At 38.8% G+C, this 18700-nt stretch overlaps 1 protein-coding gene across 9 annotated transcripts in view; it reads right to left on the bottom strand.

Annotated features, from left to right (window-relative positions):
* LOC127435888 (A-kinase anchor protein 13-like) overlaps positions 1–18700 on the bottom strand; it is a 150001-nt gene that overhangs the window by 50857 nt on the left and 80444 nt on the right. For all 9 annotated transcript variants that reach the window (XM_051689657.1, XM_051689660.1, XM_051689663.1 and 6 more), the window contains exons 9-11: positions 9415–9502; positions 8155–8288; positions 1549–1886 (exon numbers count right to left, since the gene is read on the bottom strand). In XM_051689657.1, the coding sequence (XP_051545617.1) occupies positions 1549–1886; positions 8155–8288; positions 9415–9502 (560 nt within the window). The remainder of the gene's footprint in view (positions 1–1548; positions 1887–8154; positions 8289–9414; positions 9503–18700) is intronic.

The raw sequence follows: 18700 nt of genomic DNA, 5'->3' as shown, positions 1-18700 counted from the left end.
ACCTTGCACATACGCCATTCTGTTATATGTCCTATTATTTGTGTACGTGAGAACACTTGGCAATAAAGCACATTCTGATTCTGAATCTGATTCTGGTAAAAGCAGTTACATGGGATGTGGTAACCGTGAGTTCCTTATTGATTTTGGGACAGGGAGAGAGGCGCAAGGTGACTAAACGGAGGCGTCTCCACGTGCCAATCTCGTTTATGAGAATCCAATCGCATTTTCATGAAGGACTGTTATCGGCATACATTGCGAAAGATAAAAATGTTTTCTATTTTCGCGGCTGCCGCGTGTCATTGACCAATCACTGGTGACTGTTTTCTACTGGTTGGGTCCCTTCAGAAGAGTCTGAAACCGCTCCCTATTCCCTGTAGCATTCACTATAAAGAGAATGAATGAATGCATGTTTTTGTTCACAGCCATATGTCTTCCCACCGTTCAAATTTATTTAAGCTTTATTTAAGTTCTATTTGTGTTTTAACCGTTTTATGGAGATATAACACATTTTATGTAGATTCAAAAGCAATGTTAGGCTAACGTGATATATCGTAATCGGGGAAGAAGGCAACAACAACAATGAACTTACTCTGGTCAAATGGATGCAAACCGTTTTAAATAATGACACGGAAAGCCGAATTTGGCAGCATCCATCTATTCATCCATCCATCCATCCATTCATTTTATCTTAGGTTCACGGGGTGAACTCTGCAGCATAAACGTTTTTATTTTTAATTTCAAAATGCACTTTCTTTCCTTTTAATCTCACATGCTCCACTCCGTGTCCATTTCGAGAAGGTTCGTGTAATATGAGATGGTCACATTTGGTATTAACATAGTTATGACAATCGATTCCTAAATTCCATAAACGATGCATCGAAATTTCTTTGAAAGATCGATGCATCGATGCATTTTTACAAACCTAGTTTTAAGGTCATCCATATGCTAGTGTTCTCCTAAAAGTTGACAAAATAAACTTTAGCAGATACACACATTTCAAATTAACAGTCTTTTTCTCTTCCAGGAAAATGGACAAAAAAATATGGTTGACTCATTATCACTTGGGGGTGTATACAACATTTTGTCCAATCAAATGCTCTGTAGAATTAGAATTTCCCTTCCACTAAGGGGCAGTTCAGACCAAACACATCCTTGCGCTACAAAAAGCTAGACGCAGCGTAACAAATATAATTAGTTATTTTTGCAACATGCCTTTTAAGCACATGGTTCTCCTGTTTATAAAACAGTGACACGTGGCGCAACAGTCAAAGACATCCATCTAACACATGTTTCCGTAGAAAAACAACTGAAAAATGTGCACTGGAGTAACTAAAGGCAATTGGCTATTAAAAATAATGTCAATATGTCCAACCACAACGGTTTCCTGTTTCACTAGAAAATATGTCAACACAGAAAATAAATTTGCATTCATCAAAGAATTTCATTGGGGTATTTAACGACTTAAATATTGGAAAATGATTTAGCATAAAACAATACTATACAGCTATTAAAGACCAAGCTTTATTCATTTTAGGTGGAGATTCATACCTGCGTTGACTCATCTCTGTCTCCCCTGCTGAATTTTTGCCCGGGCCCCAGCTGTGCCTTCGAACAGGAGAGAGAGATCGGATGGATGAACGTAGAATAGCTGATCGCTCCGGCACCTCGGTCAGGCAGTCCTTTCTCTCTTCCTCCTCTGTTTCTCCTGAAACAGACGAAGCTCCAGGTGATGTGGGCGGCACATCACAGGGGTCTGATGTGGGGGAACCTTGGTTGGCCTGAGGAACAGCGCTGGGTGTCCCAACACTAAATGAGTCATCTGTGGAGGAAGAGTAGGAAATGGACACACCGCTTGTGTTGTCGGTGATGGTGACACTGTCCTCACCCTGTGGTGGAGAGAGAGAAAAGACAGAGATGATGAGGAGCGAATAAGACAGAATTTGTACAGAAATACCTGCAAATGACAAGACAATAGCATTGTGACCTTTCTTTTACTCTCTTTTCTGTTAGCACTGTTAGATCGAAGTGATTTTACAGTTTGTATCATTTTGAGCCCTGAAAACGTGTCCTCACCAAGGGGATTTCAAACTTTTTGATGCCAAGGACCTCCAAATATAATGATCTCATTGCAAGGGACCCTCTTCCTGAAATATATTTGTATGTATGTAGACCCATTTATACAATGTGAGAAAAATACAAGCAGTGCTATTATTAAGTCCACATGTTGCTTGCAAAATTAAAAATGTGCCTTTTATATTGTCATTGTACTAAATCCAAGGTAAATTATTAATATGACTTTAGTTGACAATACCTTTTTTCTACACTTTCAATTCATTCTAATGTATTTGTATAGTGCTTTTCAAAATAAACACTTCCAAAGCAGCTACACAGACAGTACAATATTACAACCCCACTGAGCAAGCTAAAGGCGACCATGGCAAGGAGAAACTCCATAGAAAGTTACAACACAAATACAAACCATTCTTGAATCAATGCAAGAAAGGAGAGATGAATACTTATATAATACTTACGAATAATAATAATATAATTTATTCATGAAGTCAATTTGTTATTTGTGACGAGAAGGAATGGTGGGGCTGGGCCGTGTGCGCGCACGGCCGGCCCCCAGTCGGGCTAATCAGCCGAGGAGAGGGATAAAGCCGAGCCAGATGTGGCAGTTTGAGAGAGAGAGAGAGCGAGTCACGCAGCTGCCGTGTGTGTTTATGTTTTTCCCCTTTTTCTCCCAATTTGGAATGCCCAATTCCCAATGTGCTTTTAAGTCCTCGTGGTCGCGTAGTGATTCGCCTCAGTCCGGCTCAATCAAGAAATCACTTAAATAGGACCTGCCTGACAAAGTGAAGTAGACCAAAAGATCTTCAAAAGCTAGACATCATGCCGAGATCCAAAGAAATTCAGGAACAAATGAGAAAGTAATTGAGATCTATCAGTCTGGAAAAGGTTATAAAGCCATTTCTAAAGCTTTGGGACTCCAGAGAACCACAGTGAGAGCCATTATCCACAAATGGCGAAAACATGGAACAGTGGTGAACCTTCCCAGGAGTGGCCGGCCAACCAAAATTACCCCAAGAGCGCAGCGACGACTCATCCAAGAGGTCACAAAAGACCCCACAACAACATCCAAAGAACTGCAGGCCTCACTTGCCTCAGTTAAGGTCAGTGTTCATGACTCCACCATAAGAAAGAGACTAGGCAAAAAAGCCTGCATGGCAGAGTTCCAAGACGAAAACCACTGCTGAGCAAAAAGAACATTAAGGCTCATCTCATTTTTGCCAGAAAACATCTTGATGATCCCCAAGACTTTTGGGAAAATACTCTGTGGACTGACGAGACAAAAGTTGAACTTTTTGGAAGGTGTGTGTCCCATTACATCTGGTGTAAAAGTAACACCGCATTTCAGAAAAAGAACATCATACCAACAGTAAAATATGGTGGTGGTAGTGTGATGGTCTGGGGCTGTTTTGCTGCTTCAGGACCTGGAAGACTTGCTGTGATAAATGGAACCATGAATTCTGCTGTCTACCAAAAAATCCTGAAGGAGAATGTCCGGCCATCTGTTCGTGACCTCAAGCTGAAGCGAACTTGGGTTCTGCAGCAGGACAATGATCCAAAACACACCAGCAAGTCCACCTCTGATTGGCTGAAGAAAAACAAAATGAAGACTTTGGAGTGGCCTAGTCAAAGTCCTGACCTGAATCCTATTGAGATGCTGTGGCATGAGCTTAAAAAGGCAGTTCATGCTTGAAAACCCTCCAATGTGGTTGAATTACAACAATTCTGCAAAGATGAGTGGGCCAAAATTCCTCCACAGCGCTGTAAAAGACTCATTGCAAGTTATTGCAAATGCTTGATTGCAGTTGTTGCTGCTTAGGGTGGCCCAACCAGTTATTAGGTTTAGGGGGCAATCACTTTTTCACACAGGGCCATGTAGGTTTGGATTTTGTTTTCCCTTAATAATAACAACCTTCATTTAAAAACTGCATTTTGTGTTTACTTGTGTTATCTATGACTAATATTTAAACTTGTTTGATGATCTGAAACATTTAAGTGTGACAAACATGCAAAAAAATAAGAAATCAGGAAGGGGGCAAACACTTTTTCACACCACTGTATACACACACACACACACACACACACACACACACACACACACACACACCGATCAGCCACTACATTAACACCTCCTGCCTAATATTGTGTAGATCCCCCTCGTGCCGGCAAAACGGCGCCAACCCACATCTCAGAACAGCATTCTCTGTATCAATTGTACAGAGCAGTTATCTGAGTAACCGTAGACTTTGTCAGTTCTAACCGGTCTGGTCATTTTCCTCTGACCTCTGTCATTAACAAGCTGTTTTCGCCCACAGAACTGCTGCTAGCTGGAAGTTTTTTTGTTTTTTTTTTCAAACACCATTCGCTTTACACTAGAGACTGTTGTGTGTGAAAATCCCAGGAGGTCAACAGTTACAGAAATACTCAAACCAGCCCATCTGGCGCCAACACTCATGACACAGTCTAAATCACGGAGATCATATTTTTCCCCATTCTGATGGTTTATGTGAACATTATACTGAAGCTCCTGACCCATATCTGCATGATTTTATACATTACACTGCTGCCACATGATTGGCTGATTAGATAAATCGCATGAATAAGTAGGTGTGCAGTTGTTCCTTATAAAGTGCTCTAATTTGTAACTAATAAAGTGGCCGGTGAGTGTGTGTGTGTGTGAATTATATATATATATATATATATATATATATATATATATATATATATATATATATATATATATATATATATATATATTTATTTTTCCCCTTTTTACAGTTTCTCTAAAATTTTCCATGGACCCCCTAGCACTCCTTGCAGTCCCCAGACCTCAGTTTGAAAACCCCTGTCCTAACCTATAGTAAGTTTCCTAAGCTAGCAAATTTCGAGTGTCAAATAATCTTTTCTGTCCTCCCTGAAAGTAAAACTGAAAGCGGCAAATGATAAAATTACAGCCAATCAGAAAATACTGTATCTAATGTTAAATATACAGTAGGATTTTGTATCAATGCAATTTCACTGTGGGCGAAGATATTCAGCTAGAAATTATGAAAATAGAAACCAATCAACTGACGCAATTTTGCATCACTCGACTCCGTTGACAGTAATGGTTAATGCCAAAGTATACTTAGGTAGTCCACGATGCTAATCACTTCACGCACAGTATGTGCGATGCAAATTTTGGCATCAGCACAGTCTACACGGACTGTCCAAGTGTGGCCCAGATTTTCTCGACACTGGACAGCCCTCGTGTGCACATTGTCAGCACATGCATGTGCCGTTGGCTGTACTAAAAGAGTATCACAAAGCAGCTGAAGTGTGCATGTGTCGAACACGTTCGTATTCGCTCGTGGTCAAAAGAGTATACTTTTAAAAGGCAACGCGACGTCGACCGGGTGCGATCCAATACTGAAAGCAGAAAAGCAAAGTATACCCGAGCCTTTAGTTAGGACAAGCACTCAAATTAACATTAGCGATTTCATAAGAGATTTATCGCTTCTATCGATGTTTCTAGAGTCACACCTAGTTCCAATTCATCCAATCTACCTGGGATATCTACTTGAATAGTTACATGGTTTAAAAAAAAAAAAAGGGAAAAAAAGACAAATCTAGGTACATAATCTTGGTTTTATCCAGACATTTATCTTGCTAACCAAATCAATCACACTCAAAGATCATGACCCTGGATAGGACAGGTGAATGTGAATTTTTTCAGGTGTACCAGGTTAAAAGAAGTGACCTTTAACCTTGTGTGACCCCGCGTACACATGCGTAGACATTGTATTTTGGCTTCACTATATGCAATGCATTATTTAACATCATTTAAACTGACTGATCTCAGTTCAATAAACTCTGTGCTGTCAGTAAAGGGATAAACTTTCGATGTACGGAGATGCAACAAAACAACATGGCGCCAATCACAGCGGAGCTCGTATTTGAGAGAAACACCAACAAAACTACATCTGGTAAGAAACCCAATTACGTTTTATTTATTTTTTACATTGAAACCTGTATGAGTCAAAAGATTATAGTCTCTAGTTTCATCCGATATGCTATTTTTAAAATTTGAGCAATTTATCGCGAAACACTACGCAGCTAAACACAGTGTACACTAATGTGTACTTTAGCAAATTTATTTCCTTAGAAATCCTATTTTTACTATGCATCATCACATTGAGAATCAATGGGTTCATCCAAAAGCTGAAAAATGTTGCTTTCAGATGCTTTATATGGAGTTAGGATGAAAATAAGGTGCATTTGAACTGTTCTGAGACCAGTGCCGACAAAGGTTAAGTCATTCACTAAATAGAGAGCAAGGAAGCAAGGGAGCATCCTATAGCTTTCAATGCAGCTAAGGGCATTTAAGCCTAAAATCCAACTAAAAGTTCAGTTTCAGGCTGCAGATGATGTTTGGACCACTCAACATGTTTGGCAGACATGGGACAATGGTAATCAGTACAAAGATTCAGAATTTATCATGTATAATTTTATTGGATGATACTGGCCATTACATTGAATTTATGCTCATTTCTGATGTAATGTCTGTAACGTCTCAAAAACATGAATAACCAACACTCCTGGAAACATAAACAATTTGATAAAACAAAATCTGACTTTCTAAAGTTCGGTAGAATTTAAAATTTCACAAACTTAGTCCTGCTGTTCACATATATTGACATCAATTTTTAGGAAAACCTATTTGGTCAAGAAATGATTACTATTATTGGCATGTTTATTAGGTTCTACTAGTTCTAGTACTAGTACATCAAAAAGGGAAATGAAAAATGCACACAGCAGTCATGCTCGGGTCTCATGATGTTAATGATGTACCACCTTTATGTCTGCAAATACACATATATGCGGATACATTTTTTCCTCTCTTAATGCATGATGGGCAAGCTCAAGGGACTCATGCTCTAAAAGTTCTTTCCATCCTTGTAAACCTTACATAACACAATCACCACCCTGACAAACTCATTTCCATTCTCATTAGTTTTTACACATAGGGAGACCACAGCCAGCCGAGGGGTGTGGTGAGCTAACGGCTATATTATACTGAACGTAATAGTTAACTTTATAAGCCTTGGCTACATGGGGGAAAAAGGGCAAAGAAACACAAGTCAAGCTTAGGTGAATTGCCTCAGTCGAAAGCATGCTACATGACATTCAAACACTTTTCGGAATTCCATGTGAAAAAAAATAGCTGAAAATAACCATATAATCATATAAATAATGTTGATGGTGACAAAGTAGAAATCAAATCATGTGAGGAATTCCACTTCATTCCCAGTGGATGTTTGAAGGGGTGGAGGAATCTGCAAGGGAAACACTGCCTCATGGGTCAGTACAACTCTGACTCAAGAAGAGGCGGGATCATAGCAGGAAGAAGAGGATGAGGTCATAATTGAGGCCTTGGCCCATCACTCTGCTCATGTCACATGACATGATGTCAGTGGAGCGAGATTTTGTGTGTGTAGAATAAAAAAGCCTCCCAAAACTAGATGCATTACATTACCACTATATCAGGCCCTCAAGTAATGAGGAACAGACTAGGGATGCCTCCCTTTGTAAAGAAACAAAGAAACAAAACAAATAGCCTCGGTAGCTCAGTGGTAAAAGATGCTGGCTTCCACCCCGTAAAAGATGCTGGCTTCCACCCCTGGAGTCTGCTAGTTCGAATCCCAGGGCGTGCTGAGTGACTCCAGCCAGGTCTCCTAAGCAACCAAATTGGCCCGGTTGCTAGGGAGGGTAGAGTCACATGGGGTAAACTCCTCGTGGTCGCTATAATGTGGTTCGTTCTCGGTGGGGCGCATGGTGAGTTGAGCGCGGATGCCGCGGTGGATGGCGTGAAGCCTCCACACGTGCTATGTCTCCGTGGCAACGCGCTCAACAAGCCACGTGATAAGATGTGCGGGTTGATGGTCTCAGACGTGGAGGCAACTGGGATTCATCCTCCGCCACCCGGATTGAGGCGAATCACTACGCGACCACGAGGACTTAAAAGCGCACTGGGAATTGGGCATTCCAAATTGGGTTAAAAAAAAAAAAAAAAAAAAACACATTCACCAAGCTTTTCAGACTCACCTTATTATTAAAGACATAGTCCTCGCCCAAATCTTGGCTCAAGAGAGAGTCACCATCACTGGCGGACGCTCGAATGGTGCTCGCTGACTCTGTATGACGTACACTCTCTGGTGAGGGAGTCGAAGGGAGGAATTCTAGAAAAGGCAAAAATAATAGATAAACATGAGAGAGATAAACATGAGAGAGATGAACACAGACAGATAAACAGATGCTCTCATCAACTGAATCAATATGAAGTGAAGCAGTTTGAAAATGACTCATTTCAGTTCACTGTGCAGTTCACTTGCAATCCCCTCAAACAGGATGCTGATGTTTTCTACTTAAATAGATGATCTTATTTCAAACTTTTGTATTGACAAGAAGACATTCATTTAGTCTTTGGAGGATGTGTATGCAGTTTCCCAGGTCACACAATGAGGGCACTATTCAGACTAGCACACACAGAATGAGAGACTCTTGATGAAAGATTGATTCAGCGTTGTGTCTAGGTAATTTAGTCAAATTTATAGTTTAAAAACAATTGTATAATTAAATTATATAACAAATATCGATAACACTTCAAACTAAGGTTCGATTTGATAACATTAGTTAATGCATTAGGTATCATTAACTAACAATGAACAATATATTTTTACAGCATTAATTAATCTTTGATAATGTTAGTTATTAAAAATACAATTGTTAGTTCATGTTAGTTCATAGTGCATTAACTAATGTTAACAAACACATCTTTTGATTTTAAAAATGTATTACTATATACTGAAATAGCATTAACCAAGATTCATAAATGCTGTAAAAGTATTATTCACTGTGAGTTTGTGTTAACTGATGTTCTTATGTTAACAAATGGAAAAAATTTTAAAGTGTTACTAAATCTAATTTCAGAAGACAAGAGGAATGTGTCTTACTAATTTATCTGTGTAAAAAACAGTGCTAAAAGTATAAAAGGGATTCTCATACTGTCTGGATATACCTTACAACAAGTAGCCTAAACTAAGCCCACATGCTTCACAAGTAATTATTTTTGTATTTTTTTTTTTATCAGATGATAAATCTCTAAGTTATTTATGGTGTTTTTGCCTATAGGAGATGAAAATTGAGGGAGATGGAGGAGGCACTAGATCAGGCAGGACTCGAACCCGGGTTCCAGTGAGCCCACAGCTCTTATGTCATTAGTACATAAGCCAGTCCTGACTCTGATGAGATATCTTATGAGATAAATCATTTGAGTGATTTAAGAGAGATTTAAAAGTTGTCTACCTGAGCTCACTGAACTGGACTTCTTCTCTTGGAGTCCAGCATCTCGAGTGGCATCAACCGAATAGAAAGTCTCTGTCTCTCTGTGGATCTGCAATGAGAAAATGGCCAATAATTTTAGCAATTTAATCTGCAAGACAAAAAATAAGCATCTTAAAGGAATAGTTTACCCAGAAATGAACATTCTGTAATTATTTACACACACTTTTGTCGTTTCCAACCTGTTTCCTTTTTTTCCAACTGTGGGAACACAAGTCACCACACCCTTCCATTGTTAGAAAAAAAAAAAGATGCAATAAAAGTGAATGGTGACTTAGGCTAACATCCTGTCTAACAAAGAAAATTCACTCCAGTTTGGAACAACATGAGGGTGAGTAAACAGTGATAACAACTAATCCTTTTAACAATCTAGCAAACTTTATATTTTGAAGTCCTTCCATCTGCTAATGAACATGCTAGAATCCCGCAGGATACTCCGACACATTAAGTGAAAGACGATTTCCTCTGCAATCCTAATCCAGGACATGCATTTCAATGGTTTCGACTTGGAAGGCAAAAACATTTTCCTTTGACCACTGAATTCACTCTCTTGATGAAGAAATGCACCTTTCTTCAGCCTGAGAATGGAAATATTAGCAGCGGTAAGAGCATCTACCTCCTCAGAGGAACATGTGGTCGGAAAGCCTAAAGGCTGTGATTTGGGGCAGGAAGGGTTTTTGGGTGCACGTGTAGGGCATTTAGAACAGACCCAGAGAAGAATGTGACCCACATATAAACATCACAGCCCACTAACGGTCAAAACAGAGCAGCTGTAAATGGACCGGAGGGCCAGCTTACTTGAGGCTACTGCAAGAAAAGAGCGGTCACTAAAGACTCTTGATAATTTATCAACCTTGAAGGTGGTGATGTTATTTCCGAAGGTTGATTTCTTTTTCTCCCCAATTTGGAATGCCCAATTCCCAATGCACTCTAAGTCCTCGTGGTGGCGTAGTGACTCAATCTGGGTGGTGGAGGATGAATCTCAGTTGTCTCCACGTCTGAGACGGTCAATCCACGCATCTTATCACGTGGCTTGTTGAGCACGTTACCGGAGACATAGCGCGTGTGGAGGCTCCACGCTATTCTCCGCGGCATTCACGCACAACTCACCACGAGCCTCACCAAGAGTGAACCACATTCTTGTTACCAAGAGGAGGTTACACCATGTGACTCTACCCTCCCTAGCAACTGGGCCAATATGTTTGCCACCCCCCACCCCCGAAGGTTGATTTCTTGATAGCTTTTAATTTTTTTCACATATTATGTCTTTCAGTTTTAATGTCAACAAGACATTATCTTACCTTATCTGACCCAGTCAAGCAAGTTAGCCTATTAGAAACTGCAATATTCAAAACATCAACACTTCACTACTTGCCCTTAGACAAAAGTACTACAGCGGTACGATGACACACTAAATACAATGATACTTTGATTAATATATACAATAACCACTTATGTACAATGTTATTTACATAGTACTCGAAGGTGCTTAAAAGTATACCATGGTATAACCATAGTACAATGTCCAAATATCCATGGCAATAGCATGGCACATTTCGGTTGGTGAAATATATTTAAAAAAAAAAAAAAAAAGCTACAAAACTAGTCTCAAACTACAGTCAAAAGTAAATACATTTAAAAGCTGAAATCAAAAGAACATGAGGAAAAAGAAAGGTCTACATGGCGGAAACAGAAGCTCTTGAAACCTTCCTGTGCAGCTCATCTGCATGACCAACATCAGTTCCATTCATGACTGATTACACCCACCCACCGCCCATCAAGTGCATGTGACACACGCACAACTCCCACGCTTAGTGTGTACCCGCAGTGTGCACGCACGTGTGTGCCCACTGGTCATAGACCTCCTTTGTTTGGTCACTGCTGGATGGACACTGGTCTAGTGTGGCAATCGAGAGGGCTGTAGGCTTTTTCAATAGAGCCGTCAACAGCTGCAGCCTTTTAACTCAAAGAAAGAGCGAGTAAGAGAGAGAAAAAAACAAAAAAAACAGACAGAAATTCTACAAAAGAAATAATAGTCATAGTTCCAACAAGAAGGGTGCCAGTTTGAATCAGCCAGCATCCAGATACATCCCCTGTCTCTCTCCCAAATAATTATCGGTTTCCTCTCTATTGTGTCAATAAAAAGTAGCAAAGCACAAAACCAAAACAAAACAATCAAAAATCAAAACAAAAAACAACCTAAAACAAAAAACACAAAACAAAAATATAATAAAATAAAAAACACAAAACAAAAAAAACACATAAAAAAATAAATAAAAAAAAAACACAAACACAAACACACACAAAACAAAAAACAAAATACAACACACACACACACACACACAATACACACAAAAAATACTAAAAAACTAAACAAAACAAAAAAAACAACAAAAAAAAAAATATTGAAAGGACAGGAAATTATAAAGTGGATGGGATGAGGAAATTACACAAGTTGGATTTAAACTCAAATCACCTGCATAAGCGCCACAGCGAAACGTGGCTGAGCATGTGCACTATCGGACAGGCCACATCTCTGATGACTGTTTTAATAAAGAGAAAGTATCATGGCATCAAGAGGCAGGATTTAGGCCTATAATGTTTCACTGCTGTGCAGGAAAACATTTAAGTCCCAACCCACAGTGGGTTTTGACACTGATCCAGACAGTGCTGTGGGACTCTCGACAGCTGGAACTAAGACATGCAAGCACGTGATGTTTACTGATCCCAGAACAGGACATCAAATCCAGTCTGACAAAGAAGCTCAAACAAAATCATGCAAACACACACACATTCCCCAATCCTTCAATCTTCATTATGAATGATCAATTTAGTCTTTGAAAGATTGGGAGAGCAAATGAAAAGTCTCGAGCCCAGCAAAGGCAAAAAGAGCATTCATCCTATTAAACACTCAAGTGTGTGTTCTTTGCTGGTGGATGTGTCTATCTGTATGCATATTACCGAACTCTCAAAAAATGTTTTCATGTGAACAAATCCGCAGATAACCAGAACGCTGCTCAGATATTTTATGCCACTTTGATGGCTTGGTCATGATGGTAATGAAAGTAGCAGATCCACACACATAAAAACACACTTCTAACAAAACTAAAGTCCAGACACCATTTAGAGCCATTACTGAGCGAGTCCTAAACCACACTACACTCCAAGCGTGGCAGTTTTAGCCAATGTGTAGTTAACTGAAAGGCCCAACACCTCGCTCTTACCAAACACTCCATTGTGAGCATCTGCATTTAGAAACATGCCACAGATTAGGGTTAGCCTATACCACAGACATGACACATGATTTGCTACCTTCTAGTTAGAAGAAAGTGGCACTGGGGGAGGGACATTCTTAAAAGCATTTGATTGGACAAAAATCTGTGTAGTGCAGGATGAGCCATTAATAATTTTTTTTAATAGTCCTTTTTTTTCTAGACAAGAACAGTGTATATTTTCAATGCACATATCTAATCTGCTAAAAGTGAATTGTCAACATTTAGGACTCAAGAGTACACTAGCATATAGTAGGGTGACCATATTCTGGTTTTCCAAAAAGAGGACTCCTTTTTGTACATATGTCCATGTACTAAAATAAAATATTTGATGCCATGAGTGTACCTTCATTTACTATTACTATTATTTTGAATGGCCATGGAAAATGAAGCAATGTGATTACCATTTTACCTGGTCGCAAAAAGTAGTCCGTTAATTTACCTGATGAACTTTCACCTTTTGCTGACCCTTTATGCATTGCAGAGCTAATGTGTGCTTCTAAATCACTTGCACCTTTATTAGCAACCGACACATAAGTGCCAGTTTTACATGTCATACATTCTGCTTCCCACGGATCTCAACCTGGACGAAAGCATGGGAATTTTTTGTGCAAATCTTCTGTAAATTTGCACTTTCGTTTGGGCATTGTTTCCACTCAGCTGTCATTTGTTGCTACTGTCAAGCAACTGTTTGATGCCGAACACAACAGCGCTTCGCGCATTCACGGAGAGATTGACAGGCAGGAATTTGGCCAATAGTTGCTGCAAGCCTCTTATAATCGACCAATTGAGGTACAAGAAGGCGGGACTTACAAAGAGGGGTTAAAGCAATGCAAATATGCATGCACACACAATCAAGTATTAGACCAGATGCACCTCATAATGCAACTAAAGCCGAATCCCGGACATTTTCGGATGCTTTTTTAAGGCCCGAAAAAGAGGACATGTCCGGGAAAAAGAGGACGTACGGTCACCCTAGCATATAGACAGCCTCAAAGCTAACAGACACAATAGCCCCTTTCCAACACAGAGTTCTGGTACTCCCAAAGAGTGACTTTCTGGAAGAACAACATTGTAGAGGAACTAAATATTTTAAAGAGACTTTTCCCTCTTGCATGCGCACCTACAACGGGAACCCCTGTGAAGACATAATCTAGAGTTGCCTGTTTTAATTCTGTTTGCATGGGCAATAAGATAGCAACAACAACACCGATGGAGGACGGCATGGTCGGAGCTACGTTTTTGTTCGGGCTGTTTTACACAAACTGAGTTTGCAGGTTACAGTCTTTATACAGGGCACGTGAGAGATAAGGTGCTCGGCCTAATTTAAATTTACAACATTTCTCTATTACCCAATCTCAATGAACATCTTGTTATTCATGTTCGTTATCTCATGAAAATCTCAATGTAGTAACCCCGGTACCACTTTATTTTCTGTATAGTGCTGCAACTGTCACACTTAAGAGATGCGGTTAAAACTCAAAGCGCATCTCCCAATAAAGTCACACAGCAGCACTGCTCACCCCTCGCACACACGTTGAAAAACAAATAGCTCCTCAAAAAGTATCTGAAACAGGCTTTAGTTCCAGTGTGAAAGGGCCAAAAAACTGGGACTAAAAACAACACAAATGTGTATAGACAGTATGGATGTTTATAGTGTCTGGGACCTTAACACAAACCAAAACTGTAGCAGACAAAAGTTTTAGATTGAACAAATCTTTTGGAGTCTGTTTGTGGTAAATAAGAGACTTGGGATGTAGCAGGACACAATGGGGCTTTCAACAGATGCTGGGACAAAAAGCTCATTGTAGGAGATGATTTATGGCATTACAATGCAGATACGTCATCAATGTCGCCTTCTCAGACATGCAAATATGGACATGTTTTAAAATGGAATTTGCTTATGACGCTTGTTATGGCTTTCGGGAAGACGAAATGTAAAGTTTGTACATGCATGACTGGAAAATAAGTATGAGAAGGGAAGAAAAGACATGCATAATTATTTAATACAATGTGTGAAAGCATGTGTGTGTATGGTAGAATGTAGTGTTGTCATAAGTACTGGTACTTCGGTACCAAGTTGATACTAAAATAAAAAATGATGTAACGATTCCAGTGTTTCTGCAATACCGGTAGTACCGACTCTATCTGGTACCAGCACGCAGTGTGACTGACACACGACAGCATTAAAATGCTCACAGGCTTATTTTGACCGCATGCTCGGTTACTCCTTTTACACTGAAGTGGAAAATATTCTAGTGTGATTTATTATACCACTAACGGCTGCAATTTTATCTATACTTTGAATGTATAAATCCTATTGCTCAAACACTGGAAACGCAACAGACATTGAGAATCATTCGCGTTGTATCAGATGACAGAGCAGAGCACTTATCCACTGTGAACCACGAAGCACATGTAAAATATATATTTATATAATTAAATCACAGCATTTGCACTTTCTCAACTCAAACTTTATTTATATAGCAATTAAAATCAAAGTGCTTCACAGTAATACAATTTAAAACATAACATTTCAAAATTACCACATACACAAACAACAGTAATCTAAACTCCAAACACTCCAAAACCATGTCCTATATTTCAGGCCAGTGTAAAGAGATGAGATTTCAGATGTGACTTAAAAGTCTTCAATGATCACACTGGGCCATGTTGCGAACTGTTTATCTGGTAAAGTGAACCATCCGGCAAAAAACGCACATCATAATAAAAGCCCAATTCAAAATAAAAGCTAGATGCCTGAAATTGAAGAAATTGTGACAAAAATATATAACAACTGTATAGTAAAATGTAATATTCACTGTAGTAATAATAATAATAATAATACTAATAATTAAGTAATATATCACAAGCAATTGATTGACACTATTTTGATGATGAAATTAAATTAAACTTTAAAACATGGAGTTCTGGAAAATAATAATAACTATTAAAATAATTATTAAAAATAACTAAACTGGTGTGTTCAATAGCACATTATCATATTAGCATATTTTTGCTGTGGTATTGAAATTGGTATCGAGAACCATGAAATTTCACTGGTATCGGTACCGACTTCTGAAATTTTGGTACCATGACAACACTAGTAGAATGTATGCATGTTGCTCTTAACAGAGGAAAGACATTAAGACAATGGAGTCATTCTGTGTGTGTGTTGTGAGTAAGACCGCATAATGTAGGGCTGGAAAAAAGCTGCCATACATTTCCCCCGGCACATGACTTAACTATCTTTACACCACTGGTGGCAAGTAAATGGGACCACATGTCCACAGTTAAAGCAAATAACAACCCAACACTTCACTGACCAGCAAAACCATTGACAGGCAAATCCATTGACTCAAAAGAGATTGAGGTAACAAGAAAGATGCACTTACTGACCAACATTTAAAACACCCAAACTACAGTTTGTTTTGTCTTATGTGCTGTTTAGGGGTGGATTTATCTGAAATAGTTCATACCACAATAATATACCAGTGTGGAAAAACCATATACAAATAATTGTACAGCAGTATCAGCCTGCGACCAGCTGACCAGAAAATGAACATAATTGAATGTAGACTTTGTAATCAGAATTTCTTTTCGCTTACAAGTAATAATTATATATGGAATAATCAGAATTTTGTAATCAGAATTTGTCAAAAAGTAATAAAATCTGATTTTGCATTGTTATAATTTTTATTCTTCAAAAAGTAATGCATCTGATTATTTTATATGTAGACTTTGTAATCAGAATTTATGTTGGTCAAAAAGTAATAAATGCTAAGCATTTTGTATGCAGACTTGTAATGTTATTTTTTATTTTTTTGCTCTTCAAAACGTAATACACTGATTTTGCATTGTAATCATTTTTATTCTTCGAAAGGTAATAAATTCAGATTATTTCGTATGTAGACTTTGTAATTAGAATTTTTGTTCATCGTCTACAACCTGCAAAACCACTTCACCAGGTACTATTTTACATATGTTCTGGGTTTATCCTGTTGTTTCAGCTTTTTGGACTCACGTGAACTCTTTTGTCTCAAATACTCAAATTTGTATATGTTCCTAATCAAGGACTGTGTCTCCTTAATGATAACTCTAATCTTCAGTTGATGCTTTCTAAAAGTAAAATGCTGTTTGCTGGTTTTACATCCACAAAGAAAACAATACAAAAGTGGTTCACCCAAGATATGTGTAGGAAATCATTTTGGATTCATAATTTCATTAAAATAGTAAACTTTGAATGCACTACAGCATGACTGAACCATGCCCAACCAGAAACTGTTGAAGCCTGGAAATCCCTCTCTTTCAACCTACTGGATGTTATAAAAGAACTGAATCTAAAGAACAGGGACTCACAATCATGAGCAAGGAACGTATCCACCGCTTACCTTGTACTCAAGTTCTGTATATGATTTATTCATTTATTCTGCTTTTCATTTCAATATAAAACTGCTGTGTCTGTTACTCTGGGTATCTTTCTAAGATCTGATTCCATTAACCTGGACAAAGTTTGTGTTTGTGATTAGCTCATCCTCAAAAAGAGCTCTTTGTAACAGCCCAGTACCTTGTAAGCTTGACTTTGTTTGGAGCTTTACAAGCATAGTAAATTGAAGTTGTGTAAAGACAGCCAATCAAATTAGAGCTTTCCAGATTGAAAAAGTGCTTGCTATTTTTTTTGCAGTACGCATCAGACGGTGAGTTAATCAGACTGTCTGAAGCTGAGACTACACTAAAACACAAGTCTGCTGTCCTTCACCTGACCTAACCTGTCACATGACCCTTTGCCCTTTGTCTGTATTGACTTCCTATGGGAACCAATAAGCCCAAGAAGTGCCTTTTCTCCAAGCAATCTCTCTTCTCTGGGAAAAGAAAAAAATCTAGGACGGGACAGCGGTGGGCAGACAAATCTGAATTCAAAAAAAGCTGCTACCCTGGTATGCTGGAAGGAAATTTTCAAGGGAAGGGGGGAAAGGAATTTCATCAAGTGTCTTTCAAGTGCCCTGGCTTGGTAACAGACATAGCCAAAATTCAAAAACATCCATGGTCTAATCGTGGAAAAGGTAATTGTAGAGATGGGCTATATTTAGAGACGACAGAACTTCCGAATGGCTTATGAAACAGTGCTGTAATCTAATGAGTGTGCAGTGAGACAGTACACAGACTGTGGTAAGAGATTCCATAGATATGAGGAGTTGAGGAGACAGGAAAAGAAGTGGGTACTAGCGGACATTAACACACACAAAGATAAAATTAAAAAAATGATCGATTTGTCCCTGCATGTAAACCCCTTTACCAGTATTCTTACCACCTCAACATGTTGTGCACATGCCTTACATTTTGATGTCAAAAGCATAAAATAACCTGATTATTTCAAATCTCATGCAAACGTAATGTTCTTGCGTTGTCTGACTTTTTGAATAAGCTGATTTTTGGAAATTATCAGTGTCTTGTTGTGCATGTAAAAATGCTTATTAGTTTTGTATAGTAAACTGTGAAGGCCAAATATATTTGGAATTAAGCACAAGGGAATTTAGAGCACTTTGCATGTTATAATACAAGCCATTGCACGGCAACTCATTTTTACTAGTCAACTAGTTGTCCAGAAAAGCAGTTGACTAGCAAAAATAAGTAGTCGTGCACACTCTAACACAGACACGCAACATTCTGTTCAGCGGACGCCAGATTTCAGTTCTGCATAAATGCTTAATCGCTTCTGGCTTTTATTTCTAACAGTTCTCCTATCTGTTTCTTGCACTCATTTGCAGGTGATTTGGGTATAAACATCTGTGAAATGACTTAAATGGGGTGTTAAGTAGCCATTTGGCTTCTCAATCAATAAAACCAGGTCATGGTTGAAAGAAATGTTACAGCAAAGGCTCGCTTTTTCCACGCCTCCATTTAAAAGTGCTCCCTCAGGTACTATTTGAGATGGGCGTGGACAACCTGTCTTTCTCAATCCATACTTAGTGCTGAAA

Source organism: Myxocyprinus asiaticus, chromosome 46 (genome assembly GCF_019703515.2).
Source record: "Myxocyprinus asiaticus isolate MX2 ecotype Aquarium Trade chromosome 46, UBuf_Myxa_2, whole genome shotgun sequence".
Lineage (NCBI taxonomy): Eukaryota > Metazoa > Chordata > Actinopteri > Cypriniformes > Catostomidae > Myxocyprinus > Myxocyprinus asiaticus.
This window is presented reverse-complemented; position numbering and strand designations above follow the sequence as displayed.